Consider the following 23,511-nt stretch of genomic DNA (forward strand, 5'->3'; position numbering starts at 1 on the left):
ACTTTGTACCAATTGACATTGGGAACAGCAGTTATCCCCTGGAGCAGATCACTTAGATAATAGAGAAATTATCTTTGTGATATTCAAATGCTGGTGCTGATGTACTGATGCTGTTGGAACTTGAAGTGATTAGTCCATAAAAATATATCTGCGATAAACATATTTTTTCTTATTCTACAGGGTAAAAAATTTAGCTGAGAGTTTGAAGATAGTAGTAAATGTGCACATTTCAAAGGTAATGTTATGAAAGAAGAAAAAAAGAGACAAAATTATGTGGGTAAGACTGCCTGATTTTCTTTAGAGACTTTTATAATATGTTCAGAAGACATTTTCAAAATCTGGATAATTTCTAAATGCTACTCATCTATTTGCCTATTCAGTCAATAGTATTTTGATTGCCTATTTGCCTAGCTGTTTACAACCTCATCAACTACTGAGCTGTAAAATGAAGAGGGAATAGTTGTACTAGATACCAAAGAAGGATGATCCTTGTGAACCTCAGTGAAGTAAGTGAATTCAGACTCCTGGGTTTTTCTGAAGTCTCTCACTTGCATCCTTTGCTCTGTGTAGTCTTATTTTCTCTTTACATCTTCACCTTGATGGCTAACACAGTGATTGCTCTGATAATAAATGGGGATAACACCCTTCATACCCCCATGTATTTCTTCCTCATTCAGCTGTCCTGTTTGGATATCTGCTATTTGTCAGTCATTGTCCCAAAGATTCTTGAGAATCTAATGGTGGGAACAATAGGTATTTCCAAGACAGGATGTGCAATGCAAATGTTTTTCTTCCTTTTCTTTGGAGTTGCAGAATGTTTTCTCTTGGCTGCCATGTCATTTGACCGTTATGTGGCAATATGCTACCCCTTGCATTACACTATCACTATGAACAGTAGAGTCTGTAAAAGCCTGGTTGCTGGAACTTACATGTGCGGGATTGCTGTAGGCTTAGTACACACCATCATAACATTCAGTTTACCATTCTGTGGTCTCACCATCAACCACTTCTTCTGTGAGATTCAACCCCTCTTGGAGCTGCTTTGTGGTAACACTTTCCCAAGTGAAATTCAAGTCATTGCTGTGGCTGGCTTTGCTATTGTGGGTCCTTTTTTAATGATCATTTATTCCTATATTCGTATCATTTCCACAATTCTCAAGATGTCATCAGCTGAAGGCCAGGAGAAAGCATTTTCTACTTGCTCCTCACACATTTTAGTTGTGACTCTTTTCTATGGTACAGCAAGCTCCATGTATTTGCGGCCAAAATCTACTTACTCTGCAGCTGTTGATAAGTTGCTCTCGCTTTCTTATACTGTGGTGACTCCTTTATTGAATCCTATTATCTATAGTTTGAGGAATGAGGAGGTGAAAGCAGCCCTGAGAAAAAGATGGAGAAAAATTAATTTTGTGTGAAAATGAAATAGAATATTTCCCTTCTTTCAGGTGGATTTAGTGGTATCTTTCACTGTAAATTCTTGTTCAGTAAAATGATTTCCAAATAATTCCCAAGAATATTTCAGAGTTGGGGAAGGAAAAGGGAGAAGAGTGGAGATTTTTTTACCGTAAGAGACAGTATTAGCAAAGTTATGTTAGGATTTTGAAAGGAAACATTGTCCAAATACTTCAGGAATTCTTAAATAAATAAACAAAACTTCCCCCCCCCCCACTTGCTATTTCTCAGAAGCCTTAAAACCATGTTTTATGTATTTCTGGCTTTTTGAACAAAATAGTAATGTTCAGGAGCCTGACTTCACTGAAAGAACTGAGAAGTATAAGTTTTCATCAGGTTGCATTAACTTCCTGTAAATGTTTTGTAAATTTCTCTGGGGAAAGGAGAGGACATAATTCAAGTTACAATAAAAAGTCCAGGAAATTACTGATTACCAATTATGAGTTCTGAGATTGTTATTGACCAAAAAAAAAAAAAAAAAAGGTATGCAAAATTGCATTCCTGCCACAGAGATCTTTGTTTAATTTCAAGTCATTGTTTTAAACATTTTAGAGCAAATCTAGACTTATTTTTATAGGTGAGAAACAGTCTCTGCTGTGAAGAATTTGGATCAAAATCTCTTGTTACTTTCATGTATGGATTTGCCTGTAATATTTCCACTCCAGTTTGTTATAATAGTGTTATTAGGACTGTCTTCCGTATATTTAAAGATAATGCAAGTTAGTTGCCTTGACAAAACACCAAACATCTCTCACAGCTGCTCCCATAGCTACTCCAGCTGATTTGCTGGCATCAGGTACTTTTTCCCACAAATTCCATCATTGCTCTACCAAAAGCCCTGAGATAAGTGAAAAGGCAAAACTTAGAATAGGACCAATAAACCCATCAGCTTGCGTCACCAGCAGCTTCTTTCTTTTAAAGAACACACTTTTACTACTAATGAATTTGGGGCCTCTTTTCAACACATGTATCTAGTGTTCTGCAGCCTTTCTTCTGTAAATATCTTATGAAGGGAAAAATTTATATCGTTGTACTAAAGCTTTAAAAAACCAAAGATATCTCAAAAGTGATGAAGTATTTGTGCCAGTTAAAGTTCCCCTTGAGAACCAGAACTTGCAGTTCTACATCCATAGCCCTGGGTGACTTTAAAAAGATTCTTCTGTAGCCCTTCAGTCCATCCAAGGGCACTCTATCAGTCCCTTCCAGCCTCAGCTATTCTGTTGTTGATGAACTGGGACTAATGTAATTAATCGTATTCTCTGGAGCGATTTCTAACAAGCAGTTACCCTTGAGGTCTTACAGTCAAATTATCTGAAGTCAAGAGAGAAACGATAACAAAGAAGCAAGGCTAAGAGGGTTTTCTTTCATCTAATCCTGTAAATATGTTTATTGAGACCTAAGCTAATTTTCTTTGCTGCTTCTGTATTCAGCAGTTTGAAAAAACACAATAAGAGAAATCAGAAAACAAACAAACAAACAAAACCAAAATCAAACAAACAAACCCCACAAAATCAAGTATTCTAGTCACATTATATGTCAGAAATTGTATAAAATTCATCTTACGAATTGTAGATAACTGCAATACTGATTACTGCATCTTTGCTAATCTGTATGGACCTCTTTTATCGACAAAAAAATTCTAGGTTGTAATTGACCTTATCGTAAAGAAGCATACCTGGTCTTTTCTTAAATGTCGACATATATGCTATAGATACCTAATTCTGATCAGACAGGTTATTCCCTGGTTGACTTAAATGTACCCACTGTGGTTTTTGTCTGGTTATTTTTGCAACAATTTCAAAAGAGGTCATTTGATTGAACATAGCCACTGTAATGTTCTGTAACTGTTAATCAAATTCTTCATATTAAATCCTCAAAACTTACATGTAATTGGAAAAGAAGGACAGTAATGACTCTTTAAATTAATCTTTCATCCTGGAAATAATTGTAAATATTAACAGCATAATTGTACAGCGCTCTTAATTCTGTGTCATCTGTTTTATTTTTATCTTGAGAGCTTGAAGTTCCACGGAAGAATTACAAGGCACACCTCTTTGCAGAAGATTAATGTTTGGTTTTATTGACATCTTAATTTGTACAAAAACTATTAATTAAAATAGAAAAAATGAAAAAAATTTTTTCAGAGTTAATTAAAACAGAAAATGAGCTGGCAGTAAGAGATTCAGTTCATTATCTTTTAAAATTTTATATCTGATTTAAAATGTAAAAGCATATTTGAGACATATATTACTGCTCATGATTTCTAAACATCTTTCTTTAGGCATCAGAACATCCAAATGCTGGGCTACACTTTTTCAGTAGATTCAGTCTCCATACTACGTTAACTTTATGGATTTGTTCTTTTTTGATGATGATGGGAATTCAGACATCCAGTGGCCTTGTACACACCTGCAAATAAGTATCTGGATCTGGAGTCAGATTACATCCCAAATGATTAATATTTGTGGGCCTAAAATGGCATGAGCTGAAGACAAAACACATGCACAAAGCTTGTGACCTCCTTTCAAGCAGTTGTAGTGAGCAATAAGGTCTCTCAGGTTGCTTTTCTCCAGGCTAAACAGCCCCAGTTCTTTCAGCTACTCCTCATTAGATTTGTGTTCCAGACCCTTCAGCAGTTCCATTGCCCTTCTCTGAACTCACTCCAGCACCTCAAGGTCTTTTCTGTAGTGAGGACCCCAAAACTGACTCCAGGATTTGAGATGCAGCCTCACCAGTGCCCAGTACAGGAGGACAGTCACTGCCCTGGTCCTACTGACCACACTATTTCTGATACACGTCAGGATGCAGTTGGCCTTCTTGGCCACCTGGGCACACTACTGGCTCATATTCGTGAAGGGGTTAAAACAGTGAAGTGTCTGCCATGCTGAACACATATTTTGTCTCCCATTAAAGGACAACCCCAGATTCAATATATTCTTGTGGTGGACGATCAGAAATTGTCATTAAGAATAAAACTCAGTAATTAAATTATTTGACAAGAAAGCTGTTCTTACAGGACAGAAGACTCAGCTTTGGTACTAGGTGTTATGCAACATGTATAAAGGAAGAGGACTGGTGTTTAGCAAGATATCCATATATATTCATAGGTGAAAGCTGAGGGAAAGCAGAGATTAGAAGTCCTTACCATGAAAGCTGACACGAGCTCTGACTCATGTTGCTCATACTAAAACCAAAACAAATCAGAACACAGAAAAGGACTTCAGGTTAATAAAAAGAATATCAGGGCCATAAGGCAGGTCCTACTTTCTTATATAGTGGCGTACAACCCAGCTTTCACTTCTCAAGGCAACAGCTTGCAGTAAAGGTCATTGAAGATGCACATCTGACCAAACAAAAGTAGTTTTTTCTCTATCAGCTGTAACACAAACTGATTTTAATTGTATAAAACCTTTAACTTAAGTTATTCCTAACACATGCACATGTGCATGCACACACACATCTTAAATAATTGAAAATACAGCTGTATTGATTTTAAAGGATTTATTTCTGGATTATAGAAAAATTAAAGATTCTAGTGGTCTTGTCTTTGTGTTTATATTATAACAGCAACCACAGATCTAGAAGTTGTTGTTTTGAATGTTGTTTGGGTAAGAACAAGACAGAGACTGCCTCTAGATCCCTAACTAAGTATGGGATTAATAAACTTTGGTAGGACCCACTGCTTTCTAATTATTATAGAGGAAGCCTAAATAATTTCCTTAGAAATAGATAACCAACTTTCAGATGTGAGCTAGATAAATTTATTTGTATTTCCCTCTTCAGAGTTCCCATGTTTAATCTCCGGAACCTGAGTCCGTTCATCCAGCTCAAGGCGTTCAGAGTAGAGATGTCTGCATCTTAGTCTGTCACTACATGATAAACTATCCTAAAATGGAAATGAGCACTTCTGCTTAAGAATTAGTCTTATCCGATGAGTCTTGTTCTAGTGGTCTAGACGACGCACATGCTGGATCTTGCAAGGTATTGTGAGAGACAATGGCTCTTAGCATACGGTTTGAGTGTGTGTGAAAGATTGTGGTCCTTAACACATGGCATAAGTGTGGAAGGCTGAGATAATGTGAATTATTTGTCTCAAAGCTTGCTTGCTAAAATAATATGCTTAACGCCTGCTTGTTACAGAAAAACGCTTGCTCATGCTGCTTGCTTAATTGGGTCCACTGTAAAGGCCTAAATACAGTGAATTAAAGTGCAAAATGCATGATCACTGTGATCTGCTAAAACTCAAAGAATGCTTGAAGCTTGTGTAAGCTCAAGTGAAGCTCAAGCGATATCGGCCACCAACATCTGCGACCAGGCCTGCAGTGTGCTCAGGCAACGCCCGCCACCAACTGCCATAAAATGACCAGGTTACAACTTGCAAGTGTGGCCATCCACCACCAGGACCAAAACCTGTCACCTGGGACTGGTGGACCTGAGACCCGAGCACTGCCAGCACCTACTGGGACCTGGACTCTGCTACCAGAACCTGGAGTCTGATACTGGCACGACCCGAGACCTGCAAACTGCCAGTGTTACCAGGACCTGAGACGTGCAAACTGCCAGTGCTACAGAGGCCTGAAACCTGAGAGCTGCCCCACAGGAGATGTTTGGATCCCTGGCGGTGACTATCTCTCTTGCTTATCTTCTTGCATGCTTGCTTAACTTTCCTCCTAATTTCTCCCCCCTTTTTTTTTTATGCTCTAGCTTTAGGTGCAAAAGTGAAATAGATTTACTCTGTCTTTAGGCATACAAATAAAATAAGATTGTTTAGTGGCATCTGACCTCATTTGTGTCTTAATCTCACCCTTGGAATCATTTTTGGACCTTCCTGAGTCTGAAATTTGACCGGGACCCCACAGGTATGCAGGATGAAACTCAGCCCTTTACATCGATATGCTCTTTTCAGAGGAGACTCTGGGTTCTTGGTCACTGGTTGGAGACAAAGGGCGATGGTACCTTGGACAGAATAAGAAAGCAATAAGTAAACAATAAAACAACTCTTCCTCCACCCCGTTTATGATGGAAACCGCAAAACAAAGCTAACAGACTGCATATTTGTGGGACCAAACTGGTCATGAGGATGTACAAAGCTCCATTGTTTCAAGAGATCTGTCTAGCCTGGTGTTATCTGTAGATCTATTAATGCTGAAGATCTGTGGATGAATTTAATTTGCATTTTGTGAGGCCCATGACCACTCATGTCAAACGAAATGTGTTTGCTTTATAGCAGAGTTTGTTCTCCGCTGCTGATAGAAACTGACTGTGTAGTCCCCTTTGGGAGTGAGGTGTCTACACCATCAGTTTGGCTCTGGTCTGGACAGTATGTGGGATCTCCTCTGATGTGAGCCAGATTGTACCATCAACAAAAATACAAGCACTTCTAATGGATGCCCTGCTACAGACATAGTATATGGATGAGAAGCTTGTCCTGGTTCCTCCACAATCCTCGCGTATTATTCCAGGTAACTCTTCGTTCCCAAATGTCGCCAACTGATATCATACCAGGCTCCAGGGCACTGAGCACATACTGTGAAAACATCACTGTAGCAGGCTACTATAGGGTCACACAAACCAAGGGAGACCCAGACTAACCATTAGGCAGGATAAATATGGCTAATTCTACTCCACAGAGTACTAGCTCTATGCCAGGATCCTTCTGTTGGTCTGGAGTCCACAGGTGTTATCGTGGTATGTAAATGTGAAAATAGATACTTGGAGACACAGGGATATACAGAGCCAATTAATCAGATTTTTAGAATTTCACAGAAGAGATGAAAAGTGTCCACCCTTGCTTGTTTTTATTTTTTTAATGTAAAAAAATGAGTAGGAATTTAGCTTTGTGTAAATTCTTATGTTGAAGCTGCCTAAGTAAAGCTAGAAGAAACATCACTCAAGCTGGCCAACAGAAATATATGCTAGTTAAGAATCATTATCAGAGGTTAAATACCCACCAGATTGTTCCAGTGATTCCTGCTGCCACTAGAATAGCCAGTTCCTGTAATTTTCTGATTCCCATGTTGTTGGTGTTGAAAAAAAGATACTGAACCCTGAATTGACAGTAAAGCGAAAACCAAACTCAACCTAAACAAAACTCACACCACAGAAAATCCTGTAGTTTTTAGGTATTGGATAAGTCTCCTGCTTTGGACAGTACATCTGCACATAATACAGAGAAAAAATATTCTTTCTAGATGGAAAATTCTACATCCAGGTAGTTAAAATATACACTAGGTATTTACAATACATATTCCACAGACGGAGCTCTCATTTTTAATGGTAGTACAGTGTACCATTATATTAATGTACAAATAAATAATTCTCTGTTCAGATTTTCTCTGGGTCAGGTTCTTTTCTTTTCTTGGCCTGTGCCCACTCTGCTCTTCACCGTCTTTGTTCCAATCTCTCATTCATCCTTTCTTTCTGTCTATCTATCTCTCCTTTTTGACCTGGATTCCTTCGGTTTTCTACTGTCTCTTACCTGTGCAGTTCTCTGTCTTTCTAAGTTGACAGTCTCAATCCCTTTCTGTATGTCAGGTTCTCTTTCCCATCCATTCTGTGGCTGTTCACAACTGTGGTTCAGTCAAATGCTCCTTTGTACCAGCTTTTTGAAAAGACTCTTTGTAGCATTGTTTCTCTGTCTGTATTACTTTCCCCTACTCTCAGCTGTTCTTGAGCATCCCTTCCACCTGTAACCACCTTTGTTAACCACTGTGCTCTAGCCCCAACCTATTATCCCTCAGCCACAGAACTCACCTATGGTGCTTTCAGTCCCTCTAATTCAGCAGCTCCTGTTCTCTTCCTCTTCTGCTACATCCCTCCTTGCATACCTGCTGAACCAGTATCAGCACGGCAAATCCTTTCTGTATGTCAACCATGTGTCTGAAGCTGTGCTCACGGCCAAAAGGTGGGCCTCCACCCAGTTCTTTACCTTATGGGGGAATGCTGCCTCCTGAGTGTCATGGGGGAGTGATTTAGGGCTCTGCTTACTGCAGAACAATGTTTAGATTTCTTAAAGAAAAGCACAACTTAAAAGAGTTCGGTGGCAGTCTCACTCCATTATTTACTGCATGGAGGAAATATGCCAAGCCAAATGCTGCTGACCAGTAGCCTGATAGCCATTCAGAGAGCAAAATTTCAGGCATCTTCCCTCCCTAATAACCATTCATTCCAGAGTCTGTATTTTAGAGCTCCGGAGGCGAACTTTCAGGCGAGGCCTGGTAACCTTTCGTGGATCAAGCTTTCAGGAAACAAAATTCTAAGAAATTAAAAAAAAAAAATAATGGAGTAGAATAGCAGAAGGGCTGGCTCAATCTGGGTACCTGCACAGAGATCCAACCCAAGCACAGAAAACCATAGACTTATACATCTTTACAGACCATTCATACCATGATTCAGTCCAATAGCAATATTTCAGTTCAGGGTCTTCTTGCTTCTCATTGGATCTTTTTCACTGATCTCATATATGCACTTGGCTTTTTTTAGCTGTAGATAATGTTTATAGCTCATAGCCTTGCAGGTGCTGTTTTGTCTGAATAAATCCTTTTTGTCTCAGTAAAGTGCAAAACAGGCCCTGTTTTGCAGATGTCTGTAATGTCTTCGTGTTGACCTTGAAGTCATTATTCTTCCCCAGTTAATTCTGTTCTTCCCAGCAAAGTGTGAACTAGAAGTTATCTTGTAGGTGTTCAGTGTGGTTTGTAGTTGCTTTTGGTAAATATGAGCAGAACTTTAGAGCTTAAGATTCCATCCAGCTTACTAAGCAACGCTAAGTAGAGAGTATATAAAAAATCGCACAGCTTTATACTTCTAGATGATTCATTACATTTAGCATGCACGCACTTAAGCTAAATGATTGATATGAAACTTAAATTTGGCTCATCCACTGACCTGTGAGTAGTAAAACCATTGCCATACAGCCAGCTTATTTAGCAGGGAGAGCTCAAAACAGACTCACTCAGGCTGTCATATTTATAGAATAAAGTGTGTGGCTTGTAGTCAAATTGCACACAGCGGGAAAGGTCTGCATGAGACTCCCTGCACCCACAACTTATCAATGTTCAGTGTGCCGCTCTGTCTCCTGTGGGTTTCCTAGAGTTTTTTAGCCCTCACCTCCTCTGGAGCCTGGACCAAACTACTGCTGGTTTGTCTGGGGGGAGTGCATGCACCACACTTAGTAATGAGGAAAAAACAGGAAGCTTTCAACAACCAGTTATTTCCTATTACTGCAACACTGAGATTTCTGATGAGCAAGAAGGTGATTGCTCAGACTTCTGATATTGAGATTTTTTTTCTTAGCATGTGGGCATTTTTGTTAAGAGTTATTTGTCCTAGCTGCAAATATCTATAATTCCGACACTTCCAACTGCACTGAACTTACTTTTTGCAGTCACAGGAGAGAAATAAGCATTTTCAGGACATAATTCACTTAAACTTAAGGGAGACCTTTAGAGACAGTAACCTAGATTCACCAGAGCTAATGGATGCCTAAGACAGTAGACCCATTGTCTGAGTCTTTATCTTCATTTGCTGGAAGAATATATAGTTGTCTACAAAGAATAATTCAAGTCCTACATAAGATTAATCTGTTCTGTTGGTGCCAGTCTATTCAGTTTCAAAATTACTGTCTTGCAGAGTTCTCTTGCAACTGGATTGTTATTATTTATGTCCCTGAAGGAGCATTAATTAAAGAGAACACTGTTCTTTGTACAGGAAGAGGGGATGAGAACTAGCAGGTCAAAATCAGACTCACTAATATCCACCTCTCCTGAATTTCATCCTCCTGTTTTGGTCTCCAGGCATCCAAAAATACTGTGTCCAAAGTTGATTATTTACGACTATAATTCTGTTTGGTGCAAATATAAATGTCTATCCATCATTCCAGCTATGGGCATATATGCCATCACTGCATCACCGAACACAGCACACACAGTGCCTGTCTACAAGTACACTACTAGTGACATCCTACCCTAAGTGATCCACGGTCCTGCAGATCAAGTAGTACAAAGTTACTTGGCTCTGCATTGGACAGGATTAAATGCATATAAATTTGATTGCCACATACATGTCACATCATAGCTTTTCACCTAAGTCTTCCCTAGGCTCAGCCTGTTGTTCTTGTGGCTCTTTGAGATTTCTATTTGAAGTAACTACAAGTTGTGTTAAAGTCCAGAAAAGTGGTGTTTCACTTGCATGAAGCAAAGTGTGTGAGTTCTGTATCCTGTAACTCAGCATGAAGCATACAGGTGTGTTTAATGGACAAACCAAGGTTTCTTTGGACTATGTCAGAAATTGAAATTACTTGCCAATGTAGATACAGGCCTGCCTGAGTGCTTCACTGTTCCTTTATTACTTCTCATAGAATCATAGAAAAGTTTGAGTTGAAGAGATTTTCAAAGCTCATCTAGTCCACCTCCCTGCCATGAACAGGGACATTTTCAACCAGATCTGGTTGCTCAGAGACCCCTCCAGCCCGGCCTGGAATGTCTCCAGTCATGGGGTATCTACCACCCCTCTGGGCAACCTGTTCCAGTGTTTTACCACCCTTCCTTGTGTCTATATATTTGCCCATACTTTGAAATAAAAGTTGGGCTACACTGAGAATTCTGGTCTCTAAAGGAACTTTATCCCATTTAAAAAATTTCTTTGTGGCACCTTCAAAATTCAGTTCCTACCCAGGCCCAAATTTTCTGACTGTCTGCCTGGCTTAGACTTACTTGCACTCTACTTCTAATGGGAACCAGATTTCCAGAAATTAAGACTGAACTTCTCAAACTGGCTGGTTTTCCAGCAGCACAAATCTGAAGTGAATGTGTAGACACACATAGGTGTCTAGGATACATCTACTTTACTTTTGCTATCGAAGAAGGGAACAGATAGTGCCTTGGATATCCAAGACATCTACATGGGTCTGGCAGACACAACTCAGAAAATACAGAGCAGCAGCTGAAGGCTAAGAAGAATATCCAATAATATTTGAAAAGTCACACATTTTGGAAAATTAATCCCAAGGAATATGGCTAATTTTGAATGAGGTGAAGCACTGTTCAGACTCTTCTATTGATTCTCTACCCATTAACTGTAGTTATCAATACTTCATGCTTGAGCATCACTTTTTCTGTGGAACCTCAAGTCATTTTCAAGGCCAGCATAATCACTTTTTACATATGGTGAAACTAAGGCACTGATAAGTCAAAACTACCCATCATGTGATTATGAGCCAACAGCAGAGCAGAAATGCCCTGAGTTCCAGTCCAGTGTCTTAACACATAGACAGCACTGACTTCGGAGAAAGAAAAATAACTATCAGTAGTTTTCAAATAACTGGTTAGCACATTAAATGAGGGTGACAATAGCAGCAGCATTCCTATATTCCAATGCATTTTGACATTAATATTACTTGGTTATATAATATATAATAATAATAATTTATATATATAATATTAATTGGTTTTCTCCTTGACTTTAAGGAGTATTCTATTTTGAGTTACCTTACCCTCACCCCTTCTCTGTATTATATGCAACAGCAGCTCTTCTGAAGTTAGTGAAGATATTTATGTAGTAAAAACTGGTACTTGTGTTCCACCTTCAGTGGACTAGAATGTAAAAGACATTCAGCATAATTTTTACCTTGAGAAACTTCACGTGACATTAACAATTCTCAAACCTAAGCATGGACATTATACTTATATATGACCTGTGAGTGATCTTGAAATACTCTAATTAATCATCTTTTTAAAATTAGATTATTTTCAGTCAATATTCTAAGGTACTATGAGGTAGTTTGGGGATTTTTAAAACCTTTATTGGAATCACTTTCATTTCCTCTTTTTGACATCCTTTTCATTCATCCACTTTTCAATTATAGTTTGTATTCTATAGAATGCTAAAATCACACAAGCTAGGTTTTTCTCTTGTACTGCTTAGATCTCCATTTGCTATACTAGAAAACAATCTATCTGCTGTTCAGCATTTACCACAGCTTAAATTAAATTAAATGCCACAAATATCATGGAAGATGCTTACAACAATTTGCTAAAATACAGTTGAGGAGCCTCACACAGAGTGCAAGCTAGGAAATGTGGAAGTCACCCTTAGAGATAAAATCGGATTTTACATTCTTTCATTTTATTATTTGGCAGCAGTTATGTACATGTAATGAAACATGTAAGTTATGGAATTAGACTAATTCTACATAAAGAATCCATATGCAAAAAAAAAAAGTCCAATTAGAAATACATATATCAAATACGGAAGATAATCACAGAATCATAGAATGGTTAGGGGTCAAGTGACCTCTGGAGATCATCTAGTCCAACCCACCTGCTAAAGCAGGTACACCTAGAGTAGACTGGACAGGAATGCGTCCAGGCAGGTTTTGAATGTCTCCAGAGATGTGTACTTACATCTTCCCTAACCTGCCTTTTGCTGCTGATGTACTTGAAGAAGCCTTTCTTGATGTCTCATAAATAATTAAATCAGTAAAACACACATTTCTTTTTGTGTGGAAATTTTTGTAACATTCCATAACATTAATGATTTTTTTCTTAATGTTTTATATGAAAAATATTTTCTCCTTCTTCCGGAAGAGAAAGCGAGAGACACTTACAGGTTGGAAAATTAAAACAGTTTTAGTGATAATACTAATAATAAAAGAAATAATGCAAAATATGCAAAGCCAATATTGAGTGTTCTGGATGGTCACAGAATCCCACGCACTCACTGGCATCATGCATGTAGTTCCACGACAGACGTCAGGAAGTCCTGGACTGGACGCCACAGTAGACAGGAACTGGATTCAGGAATGCATGGACTGGAATTTGGATCAGGACTGCAGGCAGAACAGGCAGGGTCCTCTTCAGATGCTGGCCATGAACAAAGAGAGGAAGAGCCTCATAATGCCTCAGCTCTAAACTGAGTGTGATACGTGGAATGCCTTGTTGACCAATTTGGGTCACGTGTTCTGTCCACCCTTCCATACTAGTACAGGCCTTTTACGACCTCTCACTTGTGGAACATAAGAGATCTATCAGTCACCTGGGCTGCTATAGTAATAAGTATAAACATGGGTCTTTTCTGTATACCATTCCTACCGTTAGCTCAATAAAACTGTAAATACGAGGTATTATCAGTTCTTTGAAGCAGACTGTCACAGAGACACCCCAAAAGAAAATTTAGGCAGGCAACAAACTCTGAAGAGACATTATTCTAACCAGAGCTGCTTAACAGAAACCAACTGCAAATGGGGTTTAATCCAAAATTATTCAGCACTCTGGTAACATTACACAACAAAAGTTCAGATACCAGTTAGGAGTTCAGTTACTGCACAACAGACTCAAACTCAAAGGGATCAGATCACAAAACTCTAGAGGGATGGTTCAAAATGTGCATCTTCCCACTCTGTGTCAAAGTGAGGACTCTCAACGGTACCCAGATGATCACTTACCAGATTGGTAAAGTGTCTCAGTCTCTGGGGAACACTTCCTAGACAGTCAGTCTAAGGAGGAGAGCCTTCAACTGCAACCCCCTGCTCTGAGGAAAACCAACCCAATAGACACTACAGCAGACTCCATTTATACCTGAGTTGAATCTGAGCTGTGGTCATTTACGGTAGTTGTCCAGAAGCTTCTCTCAACCAAGCTGTCTCATTGGTCAAACGTCCTGTCTGTTGACCAAGGGATGTATACATGACCATTGCTGTCCATCAACCTAGGTGTTTCTGTGTTCTTGGGCGTCGTGGTGGAGAGAGTGCATCTGCGATACAGACACTGTCTGAAAAACATGTAGCCACCTTCAGAAAAGTGCAATTACATAGAAGAAACTTAACTGAAAGGAAAAATCACTGAAAGAGGATTGGTCCTGTTCCAACCAAAACCAGGACAACCGTTCTGTCCCAATTCTGAAAGAAAAAAAATACACATATATTCCAGAATCCTAGCAAACTTGACTAAAGTACTAAGAGAGAACAAGCACTTTCTTCTGCCTATAATCAAAAGAAAGGGAGAGACAAAACCAGCTCAAGCCACATTTCCCTTACATAAGCTCAGCCATTTATCAAGACTGTGCTTTTATCTAGATATCTTTTGGCCACTGCCTGTGTGGCCGTCTGAGGTGTAGCTCAGAACTTAGATGAAAAGCATGTTTAGTAATCTTTCCCTTTCTCTTTGACTGTCTTCTAGGTAAAGAAAGGGGTAAGAAGGCCTGTGAGGAAATCAGTACAGCTTAAATACTTTCTTGGAGCCAAGATCACCAGTCCTATAATGCTGTAGGACTCAAAAATTTTCAGGAGTGGTTAAATAATAAAGAATGTCAAATAAATAACTTCTGTGGAATGTCTACTTAACTTGTATATTTGCAGTATGGAAAAGATGCTTGGAGGACATGAAACAATATGTTCCTTATTTTCTTACTTATTCCTCCTTATATGTTCTAGGTCTTCAAGCTCATCATGATACAGAAAAATGATCCCCACCACCATGCATTCATCAGCTTTGTATTCCCTGCCATCCAGATGTAGGCTCTGTTGTTTATAATTTTCCTCATTTTGTATTTGTTGTCTGTCCTTAAAAACTTAGTCATCATCACTTTAATCAGAAGAAATCATCAACTGCACAAGCCTATGTACTTCTCAACCATCGATCTTTCCTAGAGGCCTGATACATCTCAGTCACTGTTCCCAAATTGCTGGTTAGCTTTCTGGTGAAGAATAAGAGCATCTCCTTCACAGTTTGTATGGCCCAGTTATACTTCTTCATTGCCTTGGTCTGTACCAAATGTGCCCTCCTGGCTGTCATGGCCTATGACTGCTATGTGGCCATCTGCAACCCCCTGTGCTACCCAGTCATCATAAACTAAAGAGTCTATATGCAGCTGGCCGTGGGCTTTTGGCTAGTTGGCTTTCTGACATCTGTGCTAAAGGTCTTCATTTCCCAGCTCTCTTTCTGTGTCCCCAAAGTTGTCAATCACTTTTACTGTGACATCAGCCCTTTGCTCAACCTCTCTTGCACTGAGTTGTCAGTTGCAGAGATGGTGGACTTTGTCCTTCCCTTGTTTATTCTGTTAATCCCTCTCTCCATCATCACAATTTCTTACATGTGCATAATCAACACCATTTTGTGCATTCATAGAACCACTTTGGTTGGAATAGACCCTCAAGATCATCAAGTCCAACCGTTAACCTAACACTGATGCTAAACCATGTCCTTAAGAACTTCATCTACACATCTTTCAAACACCTCCAGGGATGGTGGCTCAACCACTTCCTTGGGCAGCCTGTTCCAACCCTTTCCAGGAAGAATTTTTTCCTAATATCTAATAATCTCCCCTGGCACAACTTGAGGCCATTTCCTCCCATCCTATAGCCTGTAACTTGGGAGAAGAGAGCAACCTCCTCCATGCTACAACCTCCTTTCAGATCAAGAAGGTCTTCCCTCAGCCAAGCTAAAGCTAAACAGCCCCAGTTCCCTCAGCCACTACTCGTAAGACTTGTTCTCTACACTCTTCACCAGCTTTGTTGCCTTTTTCTGAATTCTCTCCAGTACCTCAATGTCTTTCTTGTAGTGAGTGGCCCAAAACTGAACACAGCTACCCAGTAAAGAGTATGCCCATCCAAGCCATGAGTGGCCAGTTTCTCCAGGAAAATGCTGTGGGAAACAGTGTCATTCCCATGGCCTAGAACAAGAATAAAGCTTTCTCCACCTGTATTTTTCACCTGACTGTAATCATCATCTTTTCAGCCACCCTCTTCATGTATAGACTCCTTGGATCTCAACAAACTGGTTTCCATAATTCATACTGTAGTCACTCCAATGCTAAATGCATTCATTTACTGCTTGAGGAACCAGGAAGTATAAGACACTTTATGGAAGCTCTTGTGTGGCATGGGTGTTGTCTCTAGGGTTTCTGGGGCTGGTCACTAATATAATACTTGAAGATAATCTTACAGTTGAATTTGTCTGAATCCTATGAACGTCTAGTAAGAATTTTACTTTCACAGAAATTAAGATTATGGTTTTCTTTAGACATCAGTGGTTAAGGATTTATTTTCCTGAGTCGACCTGCATGTTAACCTAAAATCAATTAATGCTAACACTGTGTTTCTACTGAACACAACACATATCATTCCTGACCAGTAGAAAAGGCAATAAACATCATTGCCTTCTCTTAATGTATTTTTTTGGTCTACATCAAAGAACGCAATTGCATTCTGACCTTGATCCAACTTAATATGAAACTGGGATTCAAAGAACTTGAGGCGCCAAATAAACAGTTATGTCAACTTTCTTCATAAGGATTAGGATGGGCATTTCAGTAATTCAGATAGTATCAGTCATTTTAGACAGGTGTCATACAAGAACATGAACCACCACCAGCATTGAGAATTTCCTTCTTCTCTTCATTAACTTCAAACAGAATTTTGGTAAGTAGCTGAGATTTACAGAACAAACTTTCATTTTGGGGAATAAGATTAACTTAGTCTAATTTCCATTTTAAATGCTAAATGAGCCTCCTGATTTTCAAGTGTAATTTTCCTGTACTCCTTCTATATTACATGACTAGATATAAGCACTAAGAGAAGAATCAATTGTCTAAACATAGGCATCTAACAGCATTTCTGATACGAAATGGTATTCACACAGATCAACTCCCAAGTGGCTTTACAAGTAGCTCATTCCAGGGACTCCTTCCACTTGGCACAATGGAGGAGACCCAGATCTATTGTTGAATCTGGTCTTTGATAAGACATTCCCTTGTAATCAACAGAGGTATAGCAGCAATCTAAGAGTTATTAGATTTCTGCTAAGGATAGCAGTCATGTCACCTAATGTAGGCATCATAAAACTGAGCAACTAATATAAGGTAATGGTCTAGATTAATTCCAGTGATATCTGCAGTCATACACACAAACACAAAACACATCAAAACCCATACTTTTCCACAATCAATATCTCTCAGTAAGCAAAATAGATCTTCACTTCCAATTCAAAGAATATATCTAATAAATATCTATGTAATTTTAAGTGAATCTCAGGAATTTAAATTTTAGTTTCGAGAAATATTTCTGGACTGTCTACTAACTGTAGTATATAGAGAGAGCCTCCAGCTCCATTGATTATTATATTTTATCCAGACTTCTCTAAGTCTATTGTCTCCTGTGATCCTTCTTTGACATCCATCCTGCATAGCTCTAGCCAGGTTACACTCACATTACATGGTGCCCCAGGCTATATGGACTCCTTGTGATTCTGAGGAATTTATTTTCTGCAGTGTTTGAATTGAAAAACCCAAATACTGACAGACGTGTACTTGCCTGTACTATCTATTGCAAAGAGCAATTAGGAGAAACTAACTATGGAATTATATTTTGATCTGGTCTAAAGGGGAGCTAGTTGGCTCTGCTACAGCTAAAAGACAAAGAAGTTATGAACTAACAGAAAAGTAGGCTCTTATGCAAAGATGTTCCCTTACACGAATAGAGATGCCTATTTATGTTTCAGATGTGGTAAGGTAGCTTGCTTTCTCTCCAGAAAGCTTATGGTCTTGCAGAAGGTCTTGAGTGAGATCTACCAGACCAATACATGTTTCTGAAATGGCCACAAAACACTAATGTGTACACAAATTAGTTCCATTTGCAGGGTGATATGCTTTGTGAAAACACAGTTGATCATGTAGGCACAGTAACAGATAATTACTCAAGTACATATTCATATTATAGAGTTTTGGGTAGCTTCCTGAGGAACCTCTGTCAGGAGCTTGTTCATAGGAACAATCACTAGTAGGTAACTGAGGAACAGTCACCTCCAGAAAATGTTTCACAGCAGCTAAGTTGGGTTATTGTTTTGTTTCATTAACTGTAAATGCTGAAGAAAGACTCTCAGAAATATACAATTAATCTTCATGAGCTTTCTTCTTGGGTACCGCAGTTACACAAAGCCAGAGTAAACACTGAAATCCCGTGAGTAATTACTTACAGCTTATGTAGTCTTATACGGAATGGCTTTTTTGTGAACACATAAGAAGCAATCGTGTCAGTATGTTTTGCAGAACTTCCACAGTGGCTGAAGTGGTGTGAAGGTAAGAAGAGAGGGAAGTTTTTCACTGTTATTCTTCAAGAATTTTTGTTGGGTAATCACCTTCCTCCAAGGAGGAATTAATCCTTCGACATTTCAACATCTACAGCATACATACGAACTACACTGAGCAACACATCTAGGCTTCTGAGCTGCTTGTTGACATGCACTTCTAGAGTGAAGGAAGAGAGAAGTAGACATTGCTATGGAATGATCCATCTGACCTGGTTTAGAGTTTTTCCTCTCAATGAAAGCACTATTACCTGGATATGCCTGTATATCTATATTCCCAAGAAACAAGACAAGCTGAGTATCTTGTATATTACAAAACTAAACTGATGGCTGTCTAAATTTCAACAGAATTCCAGCTTCTCAGTATGGTCTTCTGATATTATGATAGCTCAGGTATTAACTCCAGTTCAAGGGACAGAGAAATATAAGCATTGTATTTGACTTAGGAGAAGCACTATCACTCTCTTGTAATTGCTTATTTAGAGATTCAACTGATGTGAAAGATGGACAATTTGAAATTGGAAACACTCAGATATCCTCAGTTTTCTAGGCAGCACTAATACTGGTCAGGTCAGGAACTACTGAATACATATATTATGGAGACAAATTGGTTAACAATGTATTTTGCGCTACGAAAAAAAGACAAAACTTTGCAGTTCATGTTTGGTTTTACCAACACTTGTGTTTTTCAGGGGGAAATCCCGTAATTACTTTTCTGCTTCTTCTTAGACCTGTGGAATTTCTCACGGTAGTAAAAACCAACACTAATACAGTTATGAAGCTGTATGAGTTTGCATGTTACAAGTCTTCAGTCATGGTTTATATTACTGCTTCTGAAGCTACAAAAGGTTTTAAATGAAGAGTATCTGGACTGGTGTTTCAGTGTCAAATAATTGTTTCATGAAGATGAATGTTTTTCCGTCACTGAAAACCTAGTTTATTATATGCTTTAATAATTCTGGGGAGGTGGGAAGAGGTGGTTTGTTTATTTGCTTTTAACATGAAATAAAGTATTACACTAACAGAACTTAAAAACAAGATGAAAAAGCATTTCCTATCTTAGCTTAGAGTATGGTGAGGTTAAAGAAGAGAGGTGTGCATCATTTTCCAGTTTGAAAGGGTTTTTTTTCTTTTCAGTTTCAACCTGTGGAAATTGAGAACTCTATAGGAAAATTAGGGTCATCAAATTTTTTAGAAAGGTGGATAGATGGAGAAATGGAAAAACGGGGAATGGGAGGGGAAGAGATACAGAGAAACACATTCCTCCAAAACTTGATCCATCTTCCCTGAGAGCTTTATTTAGAATAATACATATTGCCCTCTGGAATACCTGTTTCACTTGGTGAATATCATGAGAATTTCTACGTTGGGAAAATATAGTGGGTACCAAGCTGTACTCCACAGACAGGACAGGAATGATGCGTCTTAGCAGAACTAAGTCCAGTTGCCTAAGTTATGCAGAGGCAGCCTGAATATTCAGTATCCTCTGCAAGTTAAAAAAAACTTGGCATCCAGCTGTTATATGGTCCTTCAACACCAATGGATTTCAGTAATAATCTAGGCCACTAAATATGAACCAGATATCAAAATATCTTATTGAATTTGTTCTTGTATCTTCAAAATAGTACACAATCTGAATGTAATAATGCTCTTCCTTTTCTACCTCTCCTCATATTTTGCCTTTTTTATCATTATCATTTTTCCTTTTTTCTTTTCAACTTGCCATTTTTTCTTTTCTTCCTCTGTGGTTCTTCTCACCACTTCTTTGATTTTAAAACTATTTCATATTTTATCCTCTTTTATTGTTTTTTTCTTTGAAGCTTGATGTTATGCCCTCTGCCATGAAGCAGGGAAACAGCACGAAGTTCCAGGAATTTATCCTCTTGGGATTTCCAGCTATCATGGAACTTAAGATGTTGCTTTTTGTGATGTTCCTGGTGGCCTACATGCTGACCATCTTAGAAAATATACTCATAATTATTTTGATAAAGATGAACCTTCAGCTTCACAAGCCCATGTATTTCTTTCTCAGCAATCTCTCCTTCCTGGAGGCTTGGTATATCTCAGTCACTGTCCCCAAACTGCTAGCAAATTTTCTTGTTGAAAGCAAGAGTATACCTTTTGGAGGTTGTATGACCCAGCTTTACTTCTTCAGCTCCCTTATTTGTACTGAGTGTGTCCTCCTTGCAGTCATGGCTTATGATCGTTACGTGGCCATCTGCATTCCCCTGCGATATCCAGTCATCATGAACCACTGGCTCTGCATGCAACTAGCCACATGCTCCTGGCTCATTGGCTTCTTGGCCTCTATGCTGAAAGTATTTTTCATCTCTCAACTGTCTTTTTGTGGATCCAATGTCATCAACCACTTCTTCTGTGACATCAGCCCCTTGCTGAACATATCATGTGCTGACATGACAATGGCTGAAATAGTGGATTTCACGCTGGCCTTGCTTATCTTGCTGGTTCCTCTCTCTGTCACAATTATGTCCTATATATGCATCATCAGCACGATCCTGCATATGCCCACAGCACAGGGCAGGAAGAAAGCTTTCTCCACCTGTGTTTCTCACCTCACTGTAGTCATTATCTTCTTTTCAGCCACTATGTTCATGTATGCCCGGCCCAAGAGAATCCACCCTTTTGACTTAAACAAGCTGGTGTCACTTGTGTACACTATTGTAACTCCCATGCTCAATCCCTTTGTTTACTGTCTGAGGAACCAGGAGGTTAAAGGGGCTTTGAAAAAAACCTTCAGTGTCAGACAGACTGACCCCAAGGTCTCTCAGTCTATTGCTGTCCACCATTAAGATAGTTCCTTACAGACAGTGTGAGAGTTAGAAGGAAATATTTTAAGATTTATGTTGTACTTAGTCAGAAATGCAACCATCATAATGCTGATAACAAAGGAAACTGAGGTATACATATGGCCACTTATCCTCAACAAGAAATCATCTTTCTATCTATTACCTTCAAATGAGCTTTCCTCTCTGATAAAGGCTTATGCACAATGAAGTTACTGATTCAATACACAGGTACATCAGGGAACAACAACAACAAAACACTGAACATGTCTAGGATATCATACATCAATGGCTTTGTGAACACAATTTAAATGTTCTGTTAAAAACATGTGATCCAATTCTGGGCAATATCTGACAGATAAGGTGAGGTGGATGTGCCTAACTATAGGCATATGCCTAATGTTTTAAAGACCTTGGGTATTCTGCTCAATCTACAAATGTGATGCTAAAAGGAAGAGTTTCTTCTGCAGTTCTTGTATCATATCTGCCTATCCAAAAGGGGAGGTCTCAGGCACTCCAAGGTATTTAACATTCTATGAGAAGTCTGTACTTAGGGACCTGAATCAATCCTCCTGGAAAAGAGTAACAGCCAAAGGAAAGTGTTCACAGTAGAATGGGAGAAGCCCAACGTCTTAAACAAGGTTGGAACAAATACTTCAAATAAATTTAAGACTTTAAATCCTGGTAACTGTAAATAAAATAACTTTTTTTTCCCCATTTAGTACGACATTTTCATTAATTTGTGTTCTTATAAACTCTCCTGAAGTCACTGTGTATTAGTTTGAATATGAATGACCAAAATATGAATTTTATGTATTTTAGGAGTGGCTGCATCTCTGCTGCCTTTGTCAACATCTGCACCACTAAATTAATTTACCCTAGGGAGTGATCTATGGCCATTTTGCTAAACATGTCACAGTGTCAGACGCAGATACTGTTATGGCTAGGTCCTTTTGACCACGCTGGCCATGCCCATGAGCAATCCCTTGATTGTGACCTACTCCAACTCAGATCTTCTGCCAGTGTGTTCTACGTACTATTCATTGCCACTTCTCTGTTCCACGACAGCAATGTGACCTCCTCAGTTAACCTCATGAATCTTAATATATCACAGAATCACAGAATGTTAGGGATTGGAAGGGACCTCAAAAGATCATCTAGTCCAACTCCCCCGCTGGAGCAGGAACACCTAGATGAAGCTACACAGGAATGTGTCCAGGTGGGTTTTGAATGTCTCCAGAGAAGGAGACTGTACAACCCCCCTGGGCAGCCTGTTCCAGTGTTCTGTAACCCTCACTGAGAAGTTTCTTCTCAAATTTAAGTGGAACCTCTTGTGTTCCAGCTTGAACCCATTATCCCTTGTCTTATCGTTGGTTGTCACTGAGAAGAGCCTGGCTCCATCCTCCTGACACTCAACCTTTATATATTTATAAACATTAATGAAGTCGCCCCTCAGTCTCCTCTTCTCCAAGCTAAAGAGACCCAGCTCCCTCAGCCTTTCCTCATAAGGGAGATGCTCCACTCCCTGCATCATCTTTGTTGCCCTGCGCTGGACTCTCTGAAGCAGTTCCCTGTCCTTTTTGAACTGAGGGGCGCAGAACTGGACAGAATATTCCAGATGTGGTCTCACCAGGGCAAAGTAGAGGGGAAGGAGAACCTCTCTCGACCTACTAACCACCTCCCTTCTAATACACCCCAGGATGCCATTGGCCTTCTTGGCCACAAGGGCACAGTGCTGGCTCATGGTCATCCTGCTGTCCACCAGGAGCCCCAGGTCCCTTTCCCCTACACTCCTCTCCAACAGCTCGTTCCCCAACTGATACTGGAACCTGGGGTTGTTCCTGCCCAGATGCAAAACTCTACACTTGCCCTTGTTATATTTCATTAAATTTTTCCCCGCCCAACTCTCCAGTCTGTCCAGATCTCACTGGATGGCAGCACAGCCTTCTGGCGTGTCAGCCACCCCTCCCAGTTGGGTGTCATCAGCAAACTTGCTGATAGTATACTCTATTCCCTCATCCAAGTCATTGATGAATATATTGAATAGTAGTGGTCTCAGTACCAACCCTTGAGGAACTCCACTAGATACAGACCTCCAACTACACTCTGCCCCATTGACCATGATTCTCTGGCTTCTTTCCTTCAGCCAGTTTGCGGTCCACCTCACTACCTGATCGTCC

At 39.4% G+C, this 23,511-nt stretch overlaps 2 protein-coding genes and 1 pseudogene across 2 annotated transcripts; all 3 read left to right on the forward strand.

The window, feature by feature from the left end:
- The first annotated feature begins 482 nt into the window (after window positions 1-482).
- Window positions 483-1,415, forward strand: LOC135998276 (olfactory receptor 10C1-like). Its single transcript, XM_065651440.1, has one exon. It carries the CDS (start codon window positions 483-485, stop codon window positions 1,413-1,415), a length of 933 nt encoding a protein of 310 aa, XP_065507512.1.
- A 13,822-nt stretch (window positions 1,416-15,237) lies between these two features.
- On the forward strand, window positions 15,238-16,298 carry LOC135998277 (olfactory receptor 226-like; annotated as a pseudogene).
- Window positions 16,299-20,368: 4,070 nt separating this feature from the next.
- On the forward strand, window positions 20,369-21,337 carry LOC135998278 (olfactory receptor 6B1-like). Its single transcript, XM_065651441.1, has one exon. The coding sequence runs from the start codon at window positions 20,369-20,371 to the stop codon at window positions 21,335-21,337; it is 969 nt and encodes a 322-aa protein (XP_065507513.1).
- Window positions 21,338-23,511: the final 2,174 nt, after the last annotated feature.

Source organism: Caloenas nicobarica, chromosome 24 (assembly GCF_036013445.1).
Source record: "Caloenas nicobarica isolate bCalNic1 chromosome 24, bCalNic1.hap1, whole genome shotgun sequence".
NCBI lineage: Eukaryota > Metazoa > Chordata > Aves > Columbiformes > Columbidae > Caloenas > Caloenas nicobarica.